Here is a 16,943-nt window from a genome sequence, read left to right as displayed (position 1 = left end):
TGAGATTACGGTGGAAATTTTAAGATTAAAGTCGAAATAATATTTTGAGAAAAAAGTTTAAATGTTTCGGTTCTTGACAATGACACGCCTTCCTGCTCAAAGGTGTTCTTCAATGGGCTAAATGTTCTAAAGGGTTTTCCTTATATAAAGCTCAGTGCATTCCTTCTTTTTAAGAGTGTTGCCAGATTGTTGATTTTGTCACTCCAAAAAAATGTATCTTTGTCTGTGATCAGTTTATTTTGGCTTTTTTTTTACCCTAATGATGACACCCCATTACTTACATCAACATATCTGTAGACGACATACTGAGATTTCCAGTGAAAAGATCGAAATGCAAGTCCAGCACTTGGAATCGACCCCTGAGCTTTTATCTGTTATGTTTCTCACTAAATAATGAAGCCTCGCTTTTATGAAACTGCTTGTCAGTATTGACCGATTAGTTTAGGGCCTTCGAGTTTCCATGCATATTTTCCAAAGCAGAGAATTTGTTAAAATGTAGGAGACCTTTAAAGCAGGCCTGCTTTTATCCCTTCACACTACTGGCCAAAGATGGCGCTATCCACCACGTCGTTCCCTTAAATAAATAACTTTGAAGGAGTAGAAGAAGAAGCAGCAGCAAGGGGCAGGCAGCTGGTGACAGCCGAAGTGTACCGTTCCCCCCACCCCCCTCAGCACTCTGTTAACTGGATCAAACGGAGAAATTGCCGGACAGCTCGATGGAAATACAATAGTAACGTTTGCTGATAGTCGGCGATTACGTTTTATAACTTTGCGCGGATAGGACTAGCGTTTGTAGGCGAGTCCAAGTAGTGTTATCGTTGCTGCTTGTGGCAAACTGAGTTAACACTGTTGCTTCGAGTTTTAGCATAGGTAACGTTACCGTTAGCTGTCTAGCAAGCAAAAGCTAAATAACTTCAGTGTTTACGGTCCCATCGGATTGCCAGCTTCGACAGTCTGCCAGGTTATCGACAAAGCCGTCAGGTTGTCGGCTACTCGGTAAAGATGGGTGACATAAACCCATCGACATCCCATGCATTTCAGTCGGAGGTGAGTGTTTTATATAATTGTTTGACAGTGAGTAGTTTGCAGTCACAGCTAGCGACGTTAGCAAATGTCAACTTATTTGAGGTTGTCACTGTGACTAGCAGCTGCTGATTAGTTAGCGTTAGCTTGCTGCTGCTAATGTTGACATATAATATTAGCCAGTGGAAAAAAATTGGCAAGTTATACACACCAAACATTCCCGCGGTATTAGAACAAGTTGTCAGCTTTCTGTAAATAAAACTTTACATGTCGCATGAAAATGAGTCATCAATGCCACTTTAAACGGTACTTCACGAAACCTGCGAGTTAGCCTTACTGTATGCTTCATGGAGAATAAAACATTCCATCATCATTACGGAGCATGCTAACATTAAAGCTAGCTGACTAACCATCATATTCACGCCATCTGGATTTTTCGCAAGGTAACAGCTGGCGGACAATGATGCTTTTGTTGCACTTTGTTATTCCTTGATAGTCTGTAATGTGTATTACCGCGCGGCTTCGTTGTTTTGTCCGTTAATTGAACTATAGTGACACTAGCTGGTTAGCAGTAGCTAGTGAGTTATTTGCGGTCTACCGCTAGCCGACCAAGCTAACATTAGCTGTCGTTTTTAGTTGGGTTTGTCGGTGGGGGTTGGCAGGAAGGTTCACTTTCATGTCTATAGATAAATATGTGTGTGCGGGGGCGTAGTGAATCAAACTTTCGCCTGTGTTAGTCGCCGTTTCTCCCCTGTTCAGTTCTGCTACGAGTGTGGCGATCACTCGTCGTTCATATCAACGCCATGTCTGGCAGTGCAGGTTTATTGCAGCTAATGCTTCGGTAACGTGATTGTGTTTCAGGGTTTCAGTCCGCCGTACAGGAGGAGGAGGACAGTGGAGGATTTTAACAAGTTTTGCACTTTTGTTCTGGCATATGCCGGTTACATCCCATACCCCCAAGAGGTAAGAAAACCAGGCGGTCGGTGCCTGTGCACTCTTCTTCACATCAGCATCTGTCTAGTTGGGCTATAACGGTGTCTCTTAAATGTTTTAATCAGGAGCATCGCCTGTGTTATACATAGTTGCATTATGTTTCCGCATGTAAACAAACAACCATACAAAGTAGGAAAATATTTAAAATATTTAGTCTTGACCAGCAGAAGTGAAATCTACACAGAATCAAAAATGTTTGTAAAAATGATAAATAACCAAGACCCAAAGCCTGTCACTGAGGCTATCTGAGTGGGGGGGGGGACTGTTTTAATCATGAGCTTTATTCTAAAACCGAAGCTACTCTTTGACAAAACGATTTGGATCAGTTACAGATGATCTTGCATATCCACTGTGGATTAACTTCAAGTAATCTAAACCTGTGGTCTATTTGTCAGTTATAAAATGACTTAATGCAACTGCTGCCATTCATTATCATTTTTTGTAATTATTATTATCTTCTTGAATTTTATTCACTCACTAAATTGGACATGAGACTTTATTGTCTTCTGCTAATCTTGGGGACCAGAAAGGAGATGGCCAGACAGGGAGATTATCTTTAACAGATTCTTTTGTTTCTCTGCGTGTGTTTATTTTAGTTTTACACATACTCAACTAAGAACTTTATCTTCTTTGTTTTCTTTTTGCACTTACATGGACTCTTGGCTTAACACATGGGTCTCTTTTGCCCTTGTCGGGTTTTTTTTATATATCTTTTTTTTTTTTTTTTTTTTTTTTTAATTCTCCCACACATACAGCCATCTGTGATGGTACTATGTACTAGGTTAACTGAATCGGTTGTATGGAAAGTAGCCCTGTTCATGCTTGTCATACATTTATATGCATTTAACTTGTTAAAAACATTTATTTTAGTCTAATTACAGTTTGTTTGGGGGTTTTTTTTTGGTTTTTTTAACACATGCTCCTCCACTGTCTAGAACATGGAAGCCATGTCCTGTTATCAAAGGATGTAGAGCTGCATCCTTTGATAACAGTGTGTCTTTTGTTACACAATGGGGTTTTTTTTTGTTGTTGTTGTTGTTGTTGTTTTTTTTTTATTCAGACTCACTTAGATAAGAAGCACCAGGTGGTAAAGATGTTCCTGTAAAGTGACACACACCCTTGGTAGCATCAAATGTGTTCTGTTATTCTCCACTGCTGCAACTAAAGTAGAGTATTGTTTTTAGTGCTATTTTCTGTAAAACCAAAATAAAATGTGACATCCCTCTCTCTGGTTTATGTGCAGTTTCTTTTATCATAACTAACGTTGGATGACTTTGTTTCCTTTTCTTCACCATCAACAGGTGACTCATTCGCTTTCCTTTCAGGGATTTATTTTTATGATCGTGTAATTGCAAATGTATTTATTTTTTACCTGTTAGTAGCCTACTTCATCTCCTTATGTTAGTGAACTAACCCCTGCACTTCCATTTATTATTTTAGGACTCTCCACTGCGCAGTAGCTCAAGCCCCCCGAACAGTACAGGCAGCACAGCCGACAGTGATGGCTGGACCCCAGGACCAGCATCTTCCTGCCCCCAACGCCCCCTGAAGGGCCCCCAGGATAGGAGCAGGAAGCGTCCACAGCCAGGACCCATTCTGTCCAGCCACGCCAAGAAAGATGTAAGACGGATTTATGTCACATCATCAACCTTATATAATCAGACCAGGTAAAAGTTTTGTTGTAATTTTCAAATGGATGTCAAATTTTCTCCTCTGCAGCACACAATCACTACCCTGCATCCAGATGATCGCAGGAAAGCTGACAAGCTGAAGAAGAAGAAGAGGAGGAAGGAGAGGGAGCATCAGTCTGTTGAAGAACGTGGGGCTCACTTAGCAGTCCCAGAGCTGCAGTGCCCGCTTTCCTTTGGCGGCCGAACAATCAAAGAAGAGCCAGAAGATGACATCAGCATTCCCCTCCACCCCCAGTGCGTGCCTAGCCCGTCCCCTTGCAAAGAGGAACCCAAGGAAGAGCGTCGATTCTGGGACGGACGAGACCTTGAGGAAGGAGTGGTAAAGATACAGAAGGTGGAGGGCTTTTCAGGAAACAGAACGGTGTTCCGCCAGGGGAAGCAGGTGGTGTTCCGAGACGAAGATGGCTCAGGGGAGGATGAGGATATAATGGTAGACTCTGGTAAGAGATTTTGGGGTCAGAAATGCTTAAATGTTTTAAAAAACTGATGAATGAATAAAGTGGAAGCTCAGTGTATTCTGTCTCTTTTCAGATGATGACTCGTGGGACCTGGTGACATGTTTCTGCATGAAGCCTTTTGCGGGACGCGCCATGATCGAATGTAACAAGTGCAACACCTGGATCCACCTGTCGTGCGCTAAGATCCGCAAGAGTCACGTGCCAGAGACATACGTGTGCCAAAGCTGCCGAGAGACACACGGACCCCCAGACACTCGACGTTCCCACCGCTCGCGTGTGGGCCCACGCAAACACATGCTGGACTGACCCCAGGCCACATCCTGAACTCTGACCCGTACCGCTCCTACTTTAACCCTCTACTGGACTGGCCCCTCCTCCTCAGATTCAGGTCTTGCACCCTTCGTGTCTCTCCTTCAAGGTTCAGCCATGAACCCATATTTTCTACAAACATTTTAGTGGACCTATCCCGAGCCCTTATCCCATTTGAGAACAATTTGAGTGCTATTTTAGATTTACTAAGGTTTGTTTCTGCTTCCTACAGACTCTGCGCGTAAGGCAATCACTGAATGGATGTCTGTCTGTAGATGACATTAGCATAGCAACAAACCGCTACTTTTGGGACTTGGTGTCTCGTGAACACTGGAAGCATTTTGAACTGCCATATTGAGAGAATATTCTCACAACTGCCACCCACTATGGTGCATGCTGGGATTTGTGGGAAAAATGGTTTGCACTTTTTAAAAAAAAAAAAATCCACCTAACCTTTCTTTCAGAGACGAGTGTGTCTTTCTGATCTGATTAAACTGGATTTGATTTCTCTATGATGCCTCTATTGATGTTACATAACCATTTAAAACAGGAAAACAAGTTGAGGCTTGTGTCAATTGCTTCAGATGGTGCTATAGTATTAAGCTGAGGTATAATCGAATAGAACAAAGATGTAGGATAAGAGGCTAGAGTCTGCATCTGCTTCATCAGTTTGTTGTTCTGCTTTTCTTGTTTAAGACATTTTCAAGAATATCATTGAGGCCATTAGCTCATACAGCTGAACCAAGATCTTGTCTTCCAGACACTGATATTCCTCTGAATTACCACGTTACTCAGCCATACACAAAGCTTTCACACTTTATGTTTCTTAAAGTGTTTAAACAGTGTTCTTCGCTGACCACATTTGTTCCTAATAAAGAAATTGTTATATAACAGTTTAGAAAAAAAGAAAAGTTCGGCAAATGACAAAAGTCAGGTTTTCAGTATAAGTGTATCCTGTTATCTCTGGTCAGTATGATTTTAGTTAACCACTTCATGCGCTTGACTAAGTTTTCAGAGACAAATATATTTATAGAAGGGAACCACAGTCCTTTTTGGAGTACTGACAGGTGAAAAAAAAACGTATCTTTAACTGGAATGGTGTCAGACCAGAAATCTTCAGTTTTCAATGAAGATTTTCGGTTGAAATTATGCACGCAAGCGTTTGAATAAGGGTGTTGGCGATGCATCTGCTGCTATGAGTTGTCTGAACCAATCTCCATGTTTTGTTTTGGGTTTGTTTGTTTTTTTTTCTTCTTCAAGTCTTTTACAAAGCACCATGTAGGGATGCACTGATGTGTCAGCAACACACCAGTACTGGCCCATGTTGGCCCTGTTGAGTTGTTTTTACACTTTTAACTCTGCACAACGTTGTGAGAATCGGGGCTGTTGTCTACACTTGCCGTTTGACATGTAGCATACAGATTTTTTTTTTCTTCTTCCCCTGTTATAAGGATTCATTTGTCACCCTGGCCCAAAGTGAGCAATGCTCAATAATAATAATAATAATAATAAACATAAAAAAATGGAAGTCAGATTTTTATTCTGTATTGATTCTAAATTTTCAAATCAGTGCACCCCTAGTACCATGGTAGTGGTGGTTTGTCTCTGGAAGGTCAGAGCAGAAGAACAGATCTCAGTCAGTAATCGCCTCCCGTTAACATTTTCATTGCAGTATTCGGTTCTATGTGGAGTACCATTGATGGAAAACTTGCTCCCATTTGGATTAAAAAAACTTTAAGCTTTGTTATTCATGTGCCATCTGCTGTTGGGACTTGTGTGTTTCTTAACATATAATATAAATATATAAATAAATGCATAAAAGCCATACTGTAGAGTGACAGATTTTAGACTCAGATTCTTGGATACTTGTCCGTGATGGGGTTTTACAATGCAGAATCAAAGAGTTGACCAGGGAACGACTAAAACAGACGAAGAATGTTTGTTTGAGGGGTTTTTTTTGTGTGTAAAGAACAAGAATTTCTAAGAGTTTAAACGATTAAACTCATCTGTGCACTCTCCTGGTATTTACAAATGTGGGTTAACTGGTTTGTACCCAGCAGTCGCCTAAGTTATGTTTTTAAGACATTTGAAGAACTAAAATCACTTTTGCTGTTTCTCAGGACATGCATGTCTTGAAGAGAATCTGAAGACACCTTCAGACACAAGCTCATAATTTTGAGTGTGCGTCTTAAAGACATTAGTGTAAATTAATGTTGGAGGGGGAAAAAAAGCTCATTGTGATACAGCTTGTTTAATCTGATCCTGGGTTGTTCTATCCTCTTACTGAGAAAGCATTGTCTGTTCTGTGGTGCAAACTGTTTCTGTGAAACTATTGTAAACTACTGTAAATAAAGAGTTACCATTTTAACTTGATTTTTTTTTCTTTTTGGTGGGGTGAGGTGTAAAACTCCAGTGTATTCTGTGACTCTGGAGGGTGTAATCAAATGCCAAACATCTTTTAATCATGTTTATTGTCTTTACAGGACACAAAAATGGGCTCCTGAAACCATTCATAATATTTAAATACTACGACCAGTCAGTTTGGATGATGGGTTGGAATGTAACAGCAGGGAGCAGTCTTTCTGCAGGCCTCAGGGTGGCACCAGAGCAGAGGTGACAGATGACTTGACCAAGAAACCTTTACATCACACTTAAAACAACATAAGACAAATACTACAAACAATTAGTGCAAAATGGATGCTGGAAGAGTAAACCCAACCAAAGAGCAGTTTAACAGCTCTCCCTTTCTCTACACCAAAACTTGCTGTCTCCTAACCCTGTCAGTGCTTGACCTATTATTATTATTATTATCATCATTATTATTTTAGGCCTATCCACACCTTCTGGATGTGTATGCTATTCATAGAAATGGACTAATTAAAATCAAAAGGACACCATATGAAGTCACCTGCATTAATCAGTATTTCTTAATGCAAATTCCAGTTTAGTAAAAGTGTACCAAAGTTAGAGGTTTGGTGACAGTCATCCTCTGACATTTGTTCCAAATGCTGTGCATTTTCTGCAAAAAAAAAAAAATACATTTCCCTAAAAGCTCATGAATAACCCACTGTAGTTATAGAACCTGCTTATTGTGATTACTGATAGAAATAACAGTTTAGGACAGGGAGACGGATCAAAATAAACAGGAGCAGGGTGCAACTAATCTTAAAATCTTTGGGACTTTTATGCTACATCACCTACCAGTTTCTCAACAGTTAAGTATATCATAGGATATTTTGCCTTTTTAACCTCACCATTAAGAGGAGCAAATGACTACAGCCAAGGAGAATTAGTGCACGTATGACCACCTAAAGTGGCTTCAGAACACATTCGCCTTGCAAGCAAAAGATCCTGGGTTCAGTCCTAAGAGAAGACAAATCCCTTGGGGAATGTGTTGGAATTCCCCGAGGAATTGAGGTGGTGTGAAAATCTGCCAAATTAACTTTGTGGTGCTACCTGCAGTGGCGACGCTTTGTGAATAAGGGAGAAAAATATTCTTTTTATCATCTAAAGGATAGTAATACAAGCCCTCTGCAACTATAGAGTGGCGTGTCGTTTAAAATGAGTGTGAGTCTGATTTGTTTTCAATGAAAGCTTCAGGGAGAATAGTATTAAATTAAAATATATGACAAACTAACAAAAACACTGTAACACCTAATTCAGACAATATAGCTTTGTGGTTTTGGTGAGGCTACGGTTCAGTTGCCCAAAACCACTAGAGTCAATGGAAACATGTGCCTCTGTTCTACGGTCTCTCCACCTCAGAGAGCAGCAGAAGGACCCCGGCACAAAATAGAGAAGATATTATTGACAACTATACTGCCAAAAGTGTTCACTGACCCACTCAAATCATTGAATTTAGGTGTTCCAATCACTTCCATGACCACAGGCGTATAAAATCAAGCACCTAGGCATACAGACTGCTTCTACAAACATTTGTGAAAGTACAGGTCGCTCTCAGAAGCTCAGTGAATTCCAGCGTAGTACTGCCATAGCTGTTATTATAATAAAGTGGAAGCATTTGGCAATGACAGTAACTCGGCCACAAAGTGGTAGGCCACATAAAAATCACAGAGCAGGGTCAGTAGATGCTGAGGTGTGTAGTGCACAGAGACTGCCAACATTCTGCAGAGTTAATCGCTACAGATCTGCAAATTTCACGACCTTCAGATTAGCTCGAGAACAGTTTGTAGAGAGCTTCACAGAATGTGTTTCCATGGTAGAGCAACTGCATCCAAACCTTACATCACCAAGTACAATACAAACCTTCAGATGCAGTGGTGTATAGTATGTTGCCACTGGACTCTAAAGCAGTGGAGACGTGTTCTCTGGAATGATGAATCAGGCTTCTCTATGTGGCAATCCACTGGACGAGTCTGAGTTTGGCAGTTGCCAGGAGAACGGTACTTGTCTGACTGCATCATGCCAAGTGTAAAGTTTCGTGGAGGGGGATTATGGTGTGGGTTCTTTTTCCAGGACTTTGGCTCAGCTCCTTAGTTCCAGTTAAAGGAACTCTTAATGCTTCCCATTTTCATGTGCCCAACATGACTACAGACCAGTGCACAGAGCAAGGTCCATAAAGACATGGTTGAGCAAGTATGGTGTGGAAGAACTTGACTGGCCTGCACAGAGTCCTGACCTCAACCTGACGGACCACCTTTGGGATGAATTTGACCAGGCCTTTTCATCCAACATCATGTCTGACCTCACAAATGTACAAATTCCCATAAACACACTCTTAAACCTTGTGGAAAGCCTTCCCAGAAGAGTTGAAGCGGTTATAGCTGCAAAGGGTGGACCAACATCATATTAAACTCTGTGAATTAAAAACGGGTTGTTCAAAAGTGTGTGAAGCCAGACAAGCGAATACTTTTGGCAATATAGTGTATAAGAATGATCAATTCAGATCACTACAAACCATGAAAGGTAGAGGTGGGTTGTAAAGTGGCTTGCATATGCACAGCCCTATTACAGATATGACAATTGGGGAGTGTAAAGGGGGAATCATCTGATCTGTGACTGCAGCTGGGCTTGATTTCATAGCCAACGTGTTAAGCTCAATTAATTACATCAGCAGCAAATGAGCTACATGTGGCAAAAGTGCTGATCTTCTCCAATTTGCATCCAACCAATTACAAAATAGTCCAAGTTCAAGTGTTTCAAATCCATGCCAGTATTTTAGTGCTACCACTGGATTTGTTCCAGATATACATCAGAGAAGTACAAACTATAACCTTCACTGTATTTAAAGTCCTTATAGAAAATTCTGTTTTGGCTGCAGCTGCACAGTCAATCAATAAACACTGACGCAAATCAAATCCAAGTTGAATTTCTGCCTTTAAATTGCAGTCTAGAATAGATATTAAAAATCAATATGTGGAATTTGAGCTTCTCTCCCTCTCTTTAGTTGGAACTCTACCATTAAAGGGCAACTCCCGCGTTCCCTCCCCGAGCAAGCCCTCCCCTTTCTTCCACATCTCAGCCCTCACAGATACAAGTTCAGAGCACCAGTTAGCACCTGCCGACTGGCACCACAGTGAGCAGCAGATAGCGGCACTAAAATCATAAATAAATTAGGATGATTTTTTTGAGCGGATGATGAGAAATTTAAAAAAAACAAAAAAAAAAAACACGAGTTTAGTCATTCCTCAGTCGTGGCTAGCCTCGGGGTTAGTGAGACGTGATCTGTGACCAGAAACATTTACATGAATTATTGCAATGACTATGCCATACCAATATTAGATCAAAACTATCAATGTGATACACATATAGGACAAAGACTACAATAATATGGGGTAAAGTAGAGCCCCCACTTTTAGCTCATTACTGAGGGAGTGTCAGGCCCTCTTGTGTAGTGCATATATAAATCTATGTTGTAGGTCTGTAGGGTTGTAGGGTCTTCTCCCCTGCAGCAGGCAGGTATTTGAGCAGCTCTCTCAGGTGTGGGGACACAAAGGGCAACACCTTGTCAGTGCTGACTGAATTTGCTGGCCCACAGGAAAACATGAGGAGTGGAGGAACTATCGGATTTGCTAACGTCACAACAGAAGAAGGCCAGAGGAGAGAGGCCAGCTTATTTTCGATGTGACCCCCTCCATTCTTGGGTTATTCTGTTCACACACAGTCCGTTTGCCTCGCCGTACTCCGACAGCACTGCCCTCTAGGACTCGGACTCAATTCTGTGAGCTGATGAGATAAAAACACACACTAATAATCTGAACACGGATGCAAGCAGATGCTGTGCTGTTGAATAATATGGTAAATAATGTTACTCTTAATAGTCTCGCATACTAACATTGCTTGGGTATCCGTAGCGACTCTGTGTCTGCAGAGATGACTTGGTGCAAGACACCCCTGAACTGGTAGAGTAATTTTAGGCTCTTCTCTTCGCCTACACAAGGGTCGTAGAAACCGGGCAACCCTGACTGCACACAGAGAAACAGTTTAAAAGAAATGCATGCAGATGTACATCAGATGCAGAAAGAAAGTTTCATTTGGTTTGACGCACCTTAGAGGCCTCAGTGAGGATGAGTTTGGAGTCTTTGACGAGGCACTGTAGAGGCACGGTCACATCGATGACCTTGGCTTTCTCCTGCTTCTGGCTGGTGTCTGACACAAACTTCCCATACCAAGCATTCAGGATGATCAGGCCTAAAAGGTAATATACGTCCATCATGATTGGCTTCACAGCAATGACGTTATGGGAGTCAGACAGACAGGATCTAAAGTTACAGTGCATTATGTAGTGTGACAGCTACTTTGACATGTTTTTCAATTATATGGATTCTTACCAAGTTTTGAGTGGATACAAACTTAAAGAAATATCAGTTTTTCCACACTGTGCAATGATTTTATTTTGTGTGTGTGTGTGTGTGTGTACTCTCACCCATCTTGGATTCTTCTGCTTCTATGATTCTCCTCACAGACTCCTGCATCAGCAGAACCTGCAGAGGAGCCGAGGGAGAAAAAAAAATAGGGAAGGCGGGAGGGGAGAGGGGGGTTAGAAAGAGAGCAAAATCAGGATAGGATTGTAGCGAGCTTTTCTGGCGAGATTCAGTCATGAGTTCATAATGAGGAGAGCTGAACTCAGAAACAATGATCAATTATCCCCCACACACAATAAAGAACTGTGTTTCAGCATGCGAGTACTCACAGCAGACTCTGCCTCCTGCTTCTTCTTGGCGATGTCTGTGGCAGAGCTCTTCCTCTGCAGCTCCAGCTCTCTGAGAGGCACAGAGACAGACAACAATCACCCGCTGGGATTCACATTGGAGGCGTCTGTGATGACAGTGTAAGGATGAAAGAAATCCCTCTAATATTAACAACACCCGCAAATAGAAATGCTGCTCTTTTCCCCCACCACAGCAGAGTTGATCACCTTTATCTGATGTGCAAAGTTTGGCCATCATGCTATTCATTAAGTGTAAAAAAATAGATTAAATACAGAAAAGTAGAGGAGAACCAGGTGATGATTAATAGAAAATGATCTTTTCTTATTTACGAGTTTTTGAGAACAAGCCTGGAACCAAGAGTTTCTTCTGCTGGGACAATGTGAGATGCTGTTTGAGGCAGAGGACATTTACTCACTGTTCTTTCTGTGCTTGTGTGTACGGGATAACGATCAGCCTGTGGACGGCCATGTAGACCAGCAGAGGTCCCACAGTGGCATAGAAGACGGCGCTGGGCAGCAGTTGATCAGTCAGATGGACTGGGAACAGGTATGTTTGATTTGCACGTGCCAGCCTACATAAGCCCAAATGTAAGCACACTCTTATAAGATAATCATGCAGTGAGGCAAAGACACACAGTAGAGTGAGACCACATTGTAGATGGCCCGTACTTGATCTTGAGTGTAACTCCCTGCGGGACCCCAATGCTGACAGTGGCTGACAGTATACTGTGTCGGCTGATCTTTCTCTCTGCTCCATATTCTACCACAGTGCCAAACCAGCCTGTCCTAGAAACACGGGGACACAAAAGTGAACAGGGACCATGAGATAAATGAAACTAGGCATCTAGTAAAGAGAATAGCATGGCCACAATTGGACTTTTAGAGCTACTATAAGTGGTGATCACTGCTGTGAGAAAACAGCATGTTTAAAATGTTTGCTATTACATTCCCTTTTAAAATAATGTCTCCATTAATGCAAGACATTGAGAGATACAGATCATGGCTTTTAATCATTCTGTGTAGTTTTTGTCTTAATCTGCATTAGCTCTGTGAATAAGCTACTGTTATGATATTGAATATGCTAACGAGAAGAAAAAGTGAAATTATATTTCTATAACTTTCATTATATGTTTGGATAAAACCAAACACAGCATATCAGCACAAACATGCAACCGGGCAATGACCCCAAACACAATATCAGCAAACTATTTTTGCATGTATAGGACACTTTTTACACTCATACTTCACAGAGCCTTTAACTTTGGTCTGGTCTTCATCCTGGAACTTGTACTGGTAGCTCATCATCAGGTAGGAGTGTGGCACGCCCAGCTGGACAAAGCAGGTTGGGAAGCCCGGGGAACAGCAATAAAGAATAGAAATAATAAGGAAAAAAATGATCAAATTAATAAAAGTAATGACGTAGTACTGCTGCAGCCTTTGTGTGCATGCTTATCTTTGAATGTACCTGCAGAGCTAGAGTAAAGTGGCTGCTCTTGGTGTCTCGGACGAGGCTGGTAGTCATGGCGCTGTTGGGCCCCCAGCGCCACTGAAGATAACCCATGGTGTTCTGATCCAGGTGCCGCGCTGTCATCAGAGAACAACTCGGTCGCAAACCTCGAGGTGAGAACTGTAAACCGCACTGGGCTGTCATGAAACTGAACAGAAAAAAAAAAATCATACAGAAAGGAGATATGAAAGGAGAATGCAGTTTTGCAGTTTGACACATTATTGACAAAAAGTTGGGCCTTACCACCGTGGTGTGACATTGCGAAACACCTTTAACCCAATAAGAGGTCCCAGTATGTCTCCCGCACCAAACTCCACCTGCAACAAATGCAGATGTAAGTGCACGGAAGGAAGAGATTGTAGAAGGCTACGAAAACTGAACCTACCACCTTACGCACTACATACATCATGTCTGCAAGAATTATCAGCTTGCAGGTGTATGATTCCCAACTAGTTAAAGTGCAAGTTACATCAAAGTTTCCATTTGGTCTTTAATGGGAACCTTCATGACTCATGTCCTTCAACCAAGGAAGATCTGTACAATCACTTCAGTTTAAAGGTGCATGTATTTAAGGTCACAATGACCTTGATCATTGGCCACCAAATTCTACCCAGATTCTCAAGTCCAGGTGGAAATCTGTGCTACATTTTTAAGAAATTCCTTTAAAGCATTCCTGAGACAATGTGCCCAAAAACCTGGATAGACACACAGACTTCCTCAGAGGTATAACGAGATGGATGCACAAGTTCCTACTCATTAAAACAAAACGTTAATGTACTTCTTTCTGTAAATGTGTCTGTTTGTGCGTACCTCCCCCCAGCCCTTGGCTGACATAACCCTGCGCACGGTCATGTTAATGTTTCCTCCTCCGTTCCCATTATGCGTGGAGAGCGAACCAGACAGCACTGCTGTGTCAGAGTTCGTCAAAGGAGCCTGCAGAAAGACAGACAGCACAGAATACCGATGTGATCTTGGCTCAGGCTAGCACGTGGGTGGACGGTAATGGCTAAGTGAATGTTTGTTGTACCTCTATAGACTGAGAAATATGCATCTTGTTGATTTCAATATGAGGAAAGCCTCCTCCTGGCATCTCTTCAAAGTCTTCATCATAGCGGTCAAACAGGTCCGTTGCATCCACACCAACGCTGATGGTGCCCTGAATAATGATGCCGTGACAAACAGATTGACAGGATTAATTAAGAAAAAAGGAAAAGAGCGCGAGACATAATGCAATGAACGTGGAAATACTCCACAGTGGAAACAGGGCTGTTTCGTGCTGTTATGATGCTGCAAACCTTAGGGTTTGTTCTTTGCTGCAGTCTCCTCTCCTCTCTCTCTCTCTGTAGCCTTTCATATTCCTCTCGAATTTCTGCCGGTGTCCTCTTCCTCTCCACCACCTACACAGAATCACAAAGTGCGGGTGACGCAGACACACCACGTAGCAGCGAAAAACCACTCAAATGCAAGAAAAGTAGATTATGTTTGGAAACATACCTCCCAGCCTTCCACCTCCAGCCCTTTCTTCCCAAAGATGTCATAAATAGCTCTGGAATGAGCATCACTCAGCACTGAGCAGAGGGAAAGGGGGTTTATGCACATGTTTTACATGTCATTTTCGACTGTCAACATCCACTGATCCCGAAGACAGACAATTCATCTCACAAGTTCAACTATAGCTACTAAATGCTTTACACCTATGAGATTCCTCACCTTCATAAGCCTGGTGAACCTGGTTGAAAAGTTGCTCAGCTTGTCTTTTCAGCTCTGGGTCTCTGTGTTTGTCTGGATGGTAGAGCATACATAGCCTCCGATATGATGCCTTTAGCTCCTCAGCTGTGGCCTGTGGCAGGAGACAGGACAAGCGTGACCCCTGAGAATGACTGACTAATTAAACTGATTAAAACAGCAACTGTTGGGTATTTTTGCCTGAAAATAATTACCACAACCTCCTGAATTAATGTCTATTCAATCAATTAACTGACTAATCAGTTAATTGAGAGCTGAAACACCACTGCTGCATTAGTGCGTCCAAATTCAAGAGTGAAAAACAGCCATCAGGCGTTTACATTAAAAAGCCATTAACAAAAAGTGTAATAATGCACTACGCGTTAAGTTAAGGAGTCTGCCCCTGTGTACCTAATGCTATCTAATGTTACTTAGATGAGCAAGTACAATCCACACAGCTCATATTCGCCCCAGTTTTAGGAAAACTCAGATTTCAGAGGATGTTCTTCAAGACGATCGTAGCATTTCTGCCAGCGCCTACTTCCATGTAAAGTAGATAGACAGCCTGCCTGACATGCATCTGCGGCATCGACCGGTCTCAACCTCTAACGATGATGGTGCCGACTGAGAGAAGCGTTATTCGGGTGGAGGATGAGAGCACACGGGCTGCAGAAGGCTTTCTCATTAAAACCCAACACAGAGGTCACAGCAAAAAGTCCGCTGACGTCGGACATTACTGATAAACACGGAGCTAACCTTACCTCTTTCCTAACGTTGAGCAGTGAATAGAAGTCCTGATTGTTAGACTCAATATCATCATCTAAGGGAGCCGCCATGTTTGCGTTTGGCCCGGTTCGGTCCCGCCCACTCGTTCAGTGTTCTGGGAGCTCATTGGTCAGTCACAGGAGGAGCCGCTGTCTTTCTGTCGTCCTCTGCTGGCTGTATATATACAAGGAGAAAAGGGCTTTTTACAAAATGTATGTTGTCAGTTTATGACCTTTTTTTTGTCATCCTTCAATTTGAATGTGCGCCAAACACTCAACTGTGATTGGCTGTGACAGATTTCGGGGTGTTTAACAAATTAAGTACTATCGAAAAAGAAGTACCCCGAAACAGTGGAAGAAATAATAAATAAATAAACAAATAAGTAAATAAAATCTTGTTATTGGCATTGGTTCTTGGCCTTCTAGTAATTTAAACATTTCACAATCTGTGCATCGCTAATAATAGCCTCTTTGAGTCTACTACTTCCTTTCCTTGAACATTTCATTTTGCAGCCTTATATTTCTACACTATATTTAGAAGGAGAACTGAGTACTCTGTACTCCACTACATTTATCCTTAGATAAAAGACCAGAATCAGATTTTACAACCAAATCACTGTTGACACCCTCAGAGCTCAATGACTATCAACTAGTTGCCAACTAAGACATGGGTGAAGACATCTCTTGACCCTCTGCAGTTTGAATGCAGATCAAATCTGCAGTCATCTACATGCTACAGAGAGCGACATGGTGAAGATCACCCTCTTTGATTTCCATAGTGCATTTAACATGATTCAGCCGCTGCTGCTGAGAAAGAAACTACAGGAAATGTCAGTAAGTGCACACATTCAACAACTCATGAATTACTGACAACCAAAAAGACCAGCTGCAGTATGTGAAAATGTGCAGTGCTCTTTGAGATCAGGTGATATGCGGTACAGGAGCTCCACAGGGGACTGTGCTGTCTTCATTCCTGTTCACCTTGTACACCTCAGACTCTCAGCACAACTCCAGGTCATGCCACCTACAGAAATACTCTGACAGTTCTGCAGTGGTTGGATGTATTAGTGATGGGCAGGACGAGGAGTGCAGAGCGCTAGTGGATGATTTTGTAGAGTGGTCTAACAGGAATCCTCTGTTTCTGAATGTTAATAGCTCAGAAGAGAGATGGTGATCAATTTAAGAAGGAAACAGACAGTTACACGACCCGTGTCTATCCTGGGACAGGATGTTAATGTGGAGGAGTACAAGTACCTGGGCACCTGCATTGACAAAAAGCTCAACTGGAAAGTCAACACAGAC

The 16,943-nt window shown here is 42.0% G+C and overlaps 2 protein-coding genes across 2 annotated transcripts; one reads left to right on the top strand and one right to left on the bottom strand.

Annotated features, from left to right (window-relative positions):
• The first annotated feature begins 619 nt into the window (after window positions 1–619).
• phf13 (PHD finger protein 13) lies at window positions 620–6,842 on the top strand. The gene is made up of 5 exons (XM_063474440.1): window positions 620–1,047; window positions 1,885–1,986; window positions 3,457–3,636; window positions 3,736–4,147; window positions 4,239–6,842. Exons 1-5 carry the CDS (start codon window positions 1,003–1,005, stop codon window positions 4,469–4,471), a joined length of 972 nt encoding a protein of 323 aa, XP_063330510.1. The 5' UTR covers window positions 620–1,002; the 3' UTR covers window positions 4,472–6,842.
• An 85-nt stretch (window positions 6,843–6,927) lies between these two features.
• Window positions 6,928–15,757, bottom strand: LOC134627940 (dnaJ homolog subfamily C member 11-like). Its single transcript, XM_063474439.2, has 16 exons — window positions 15,639–15,757; window positions 14,863–14,992; window positions 14,647–14,720; window positions 14,448–14,549; window positions 14,180–14,308; window positions 13,963–14,085; window positions 13,396–13,469; window positions 13,111–13,300; window positions 12,889–12,974; window positions 12,315–12,431; window positions 12,062–12,217; window positions 11,628–11,697; window positions 11,361–11,418; window positions 10,983–11,125; window positions 10,770–10,899; window positions 6,928–10,660 (listed from the first exon to the last, which is right to left on the bottom strand). The coding sequence occupies exons 1-16, from the start codon at window positions 15,711–15,713 to the stop codon at window positions 10,635–10,637; spliced, it is 1,683 nt and encodes a 560-aa protein (XP_063330509.1). The 5' UTR covers window positions 15,714–15,757; the 3' UTR covers window positions 6,928–10,634.
• Between the last annotated feature and the right edge of the window lie 1,186 nt (window positions 15,758–16,943).

Source organism: Pelmatolapia mariae, linkage group LG5 (genome assembly GCF_036321145.2).
Source record: "Pelmatolapia mariae isolate MD_Pm_ZW linkage group LG5, Pm_UMD_F_2, whole genome shotgun sequence".
Classification (NCBI taxonomy): domain Eukaryota; kingdom Metazoa; phylum Chordata; class Actinopteri; order Cichliformes; family Cichlidae; genus Pelmatolapia; species Pelmatolapia mariae.
This window is presented reverse-complemented; position numbering and strand designations above follow the sequence as displayed.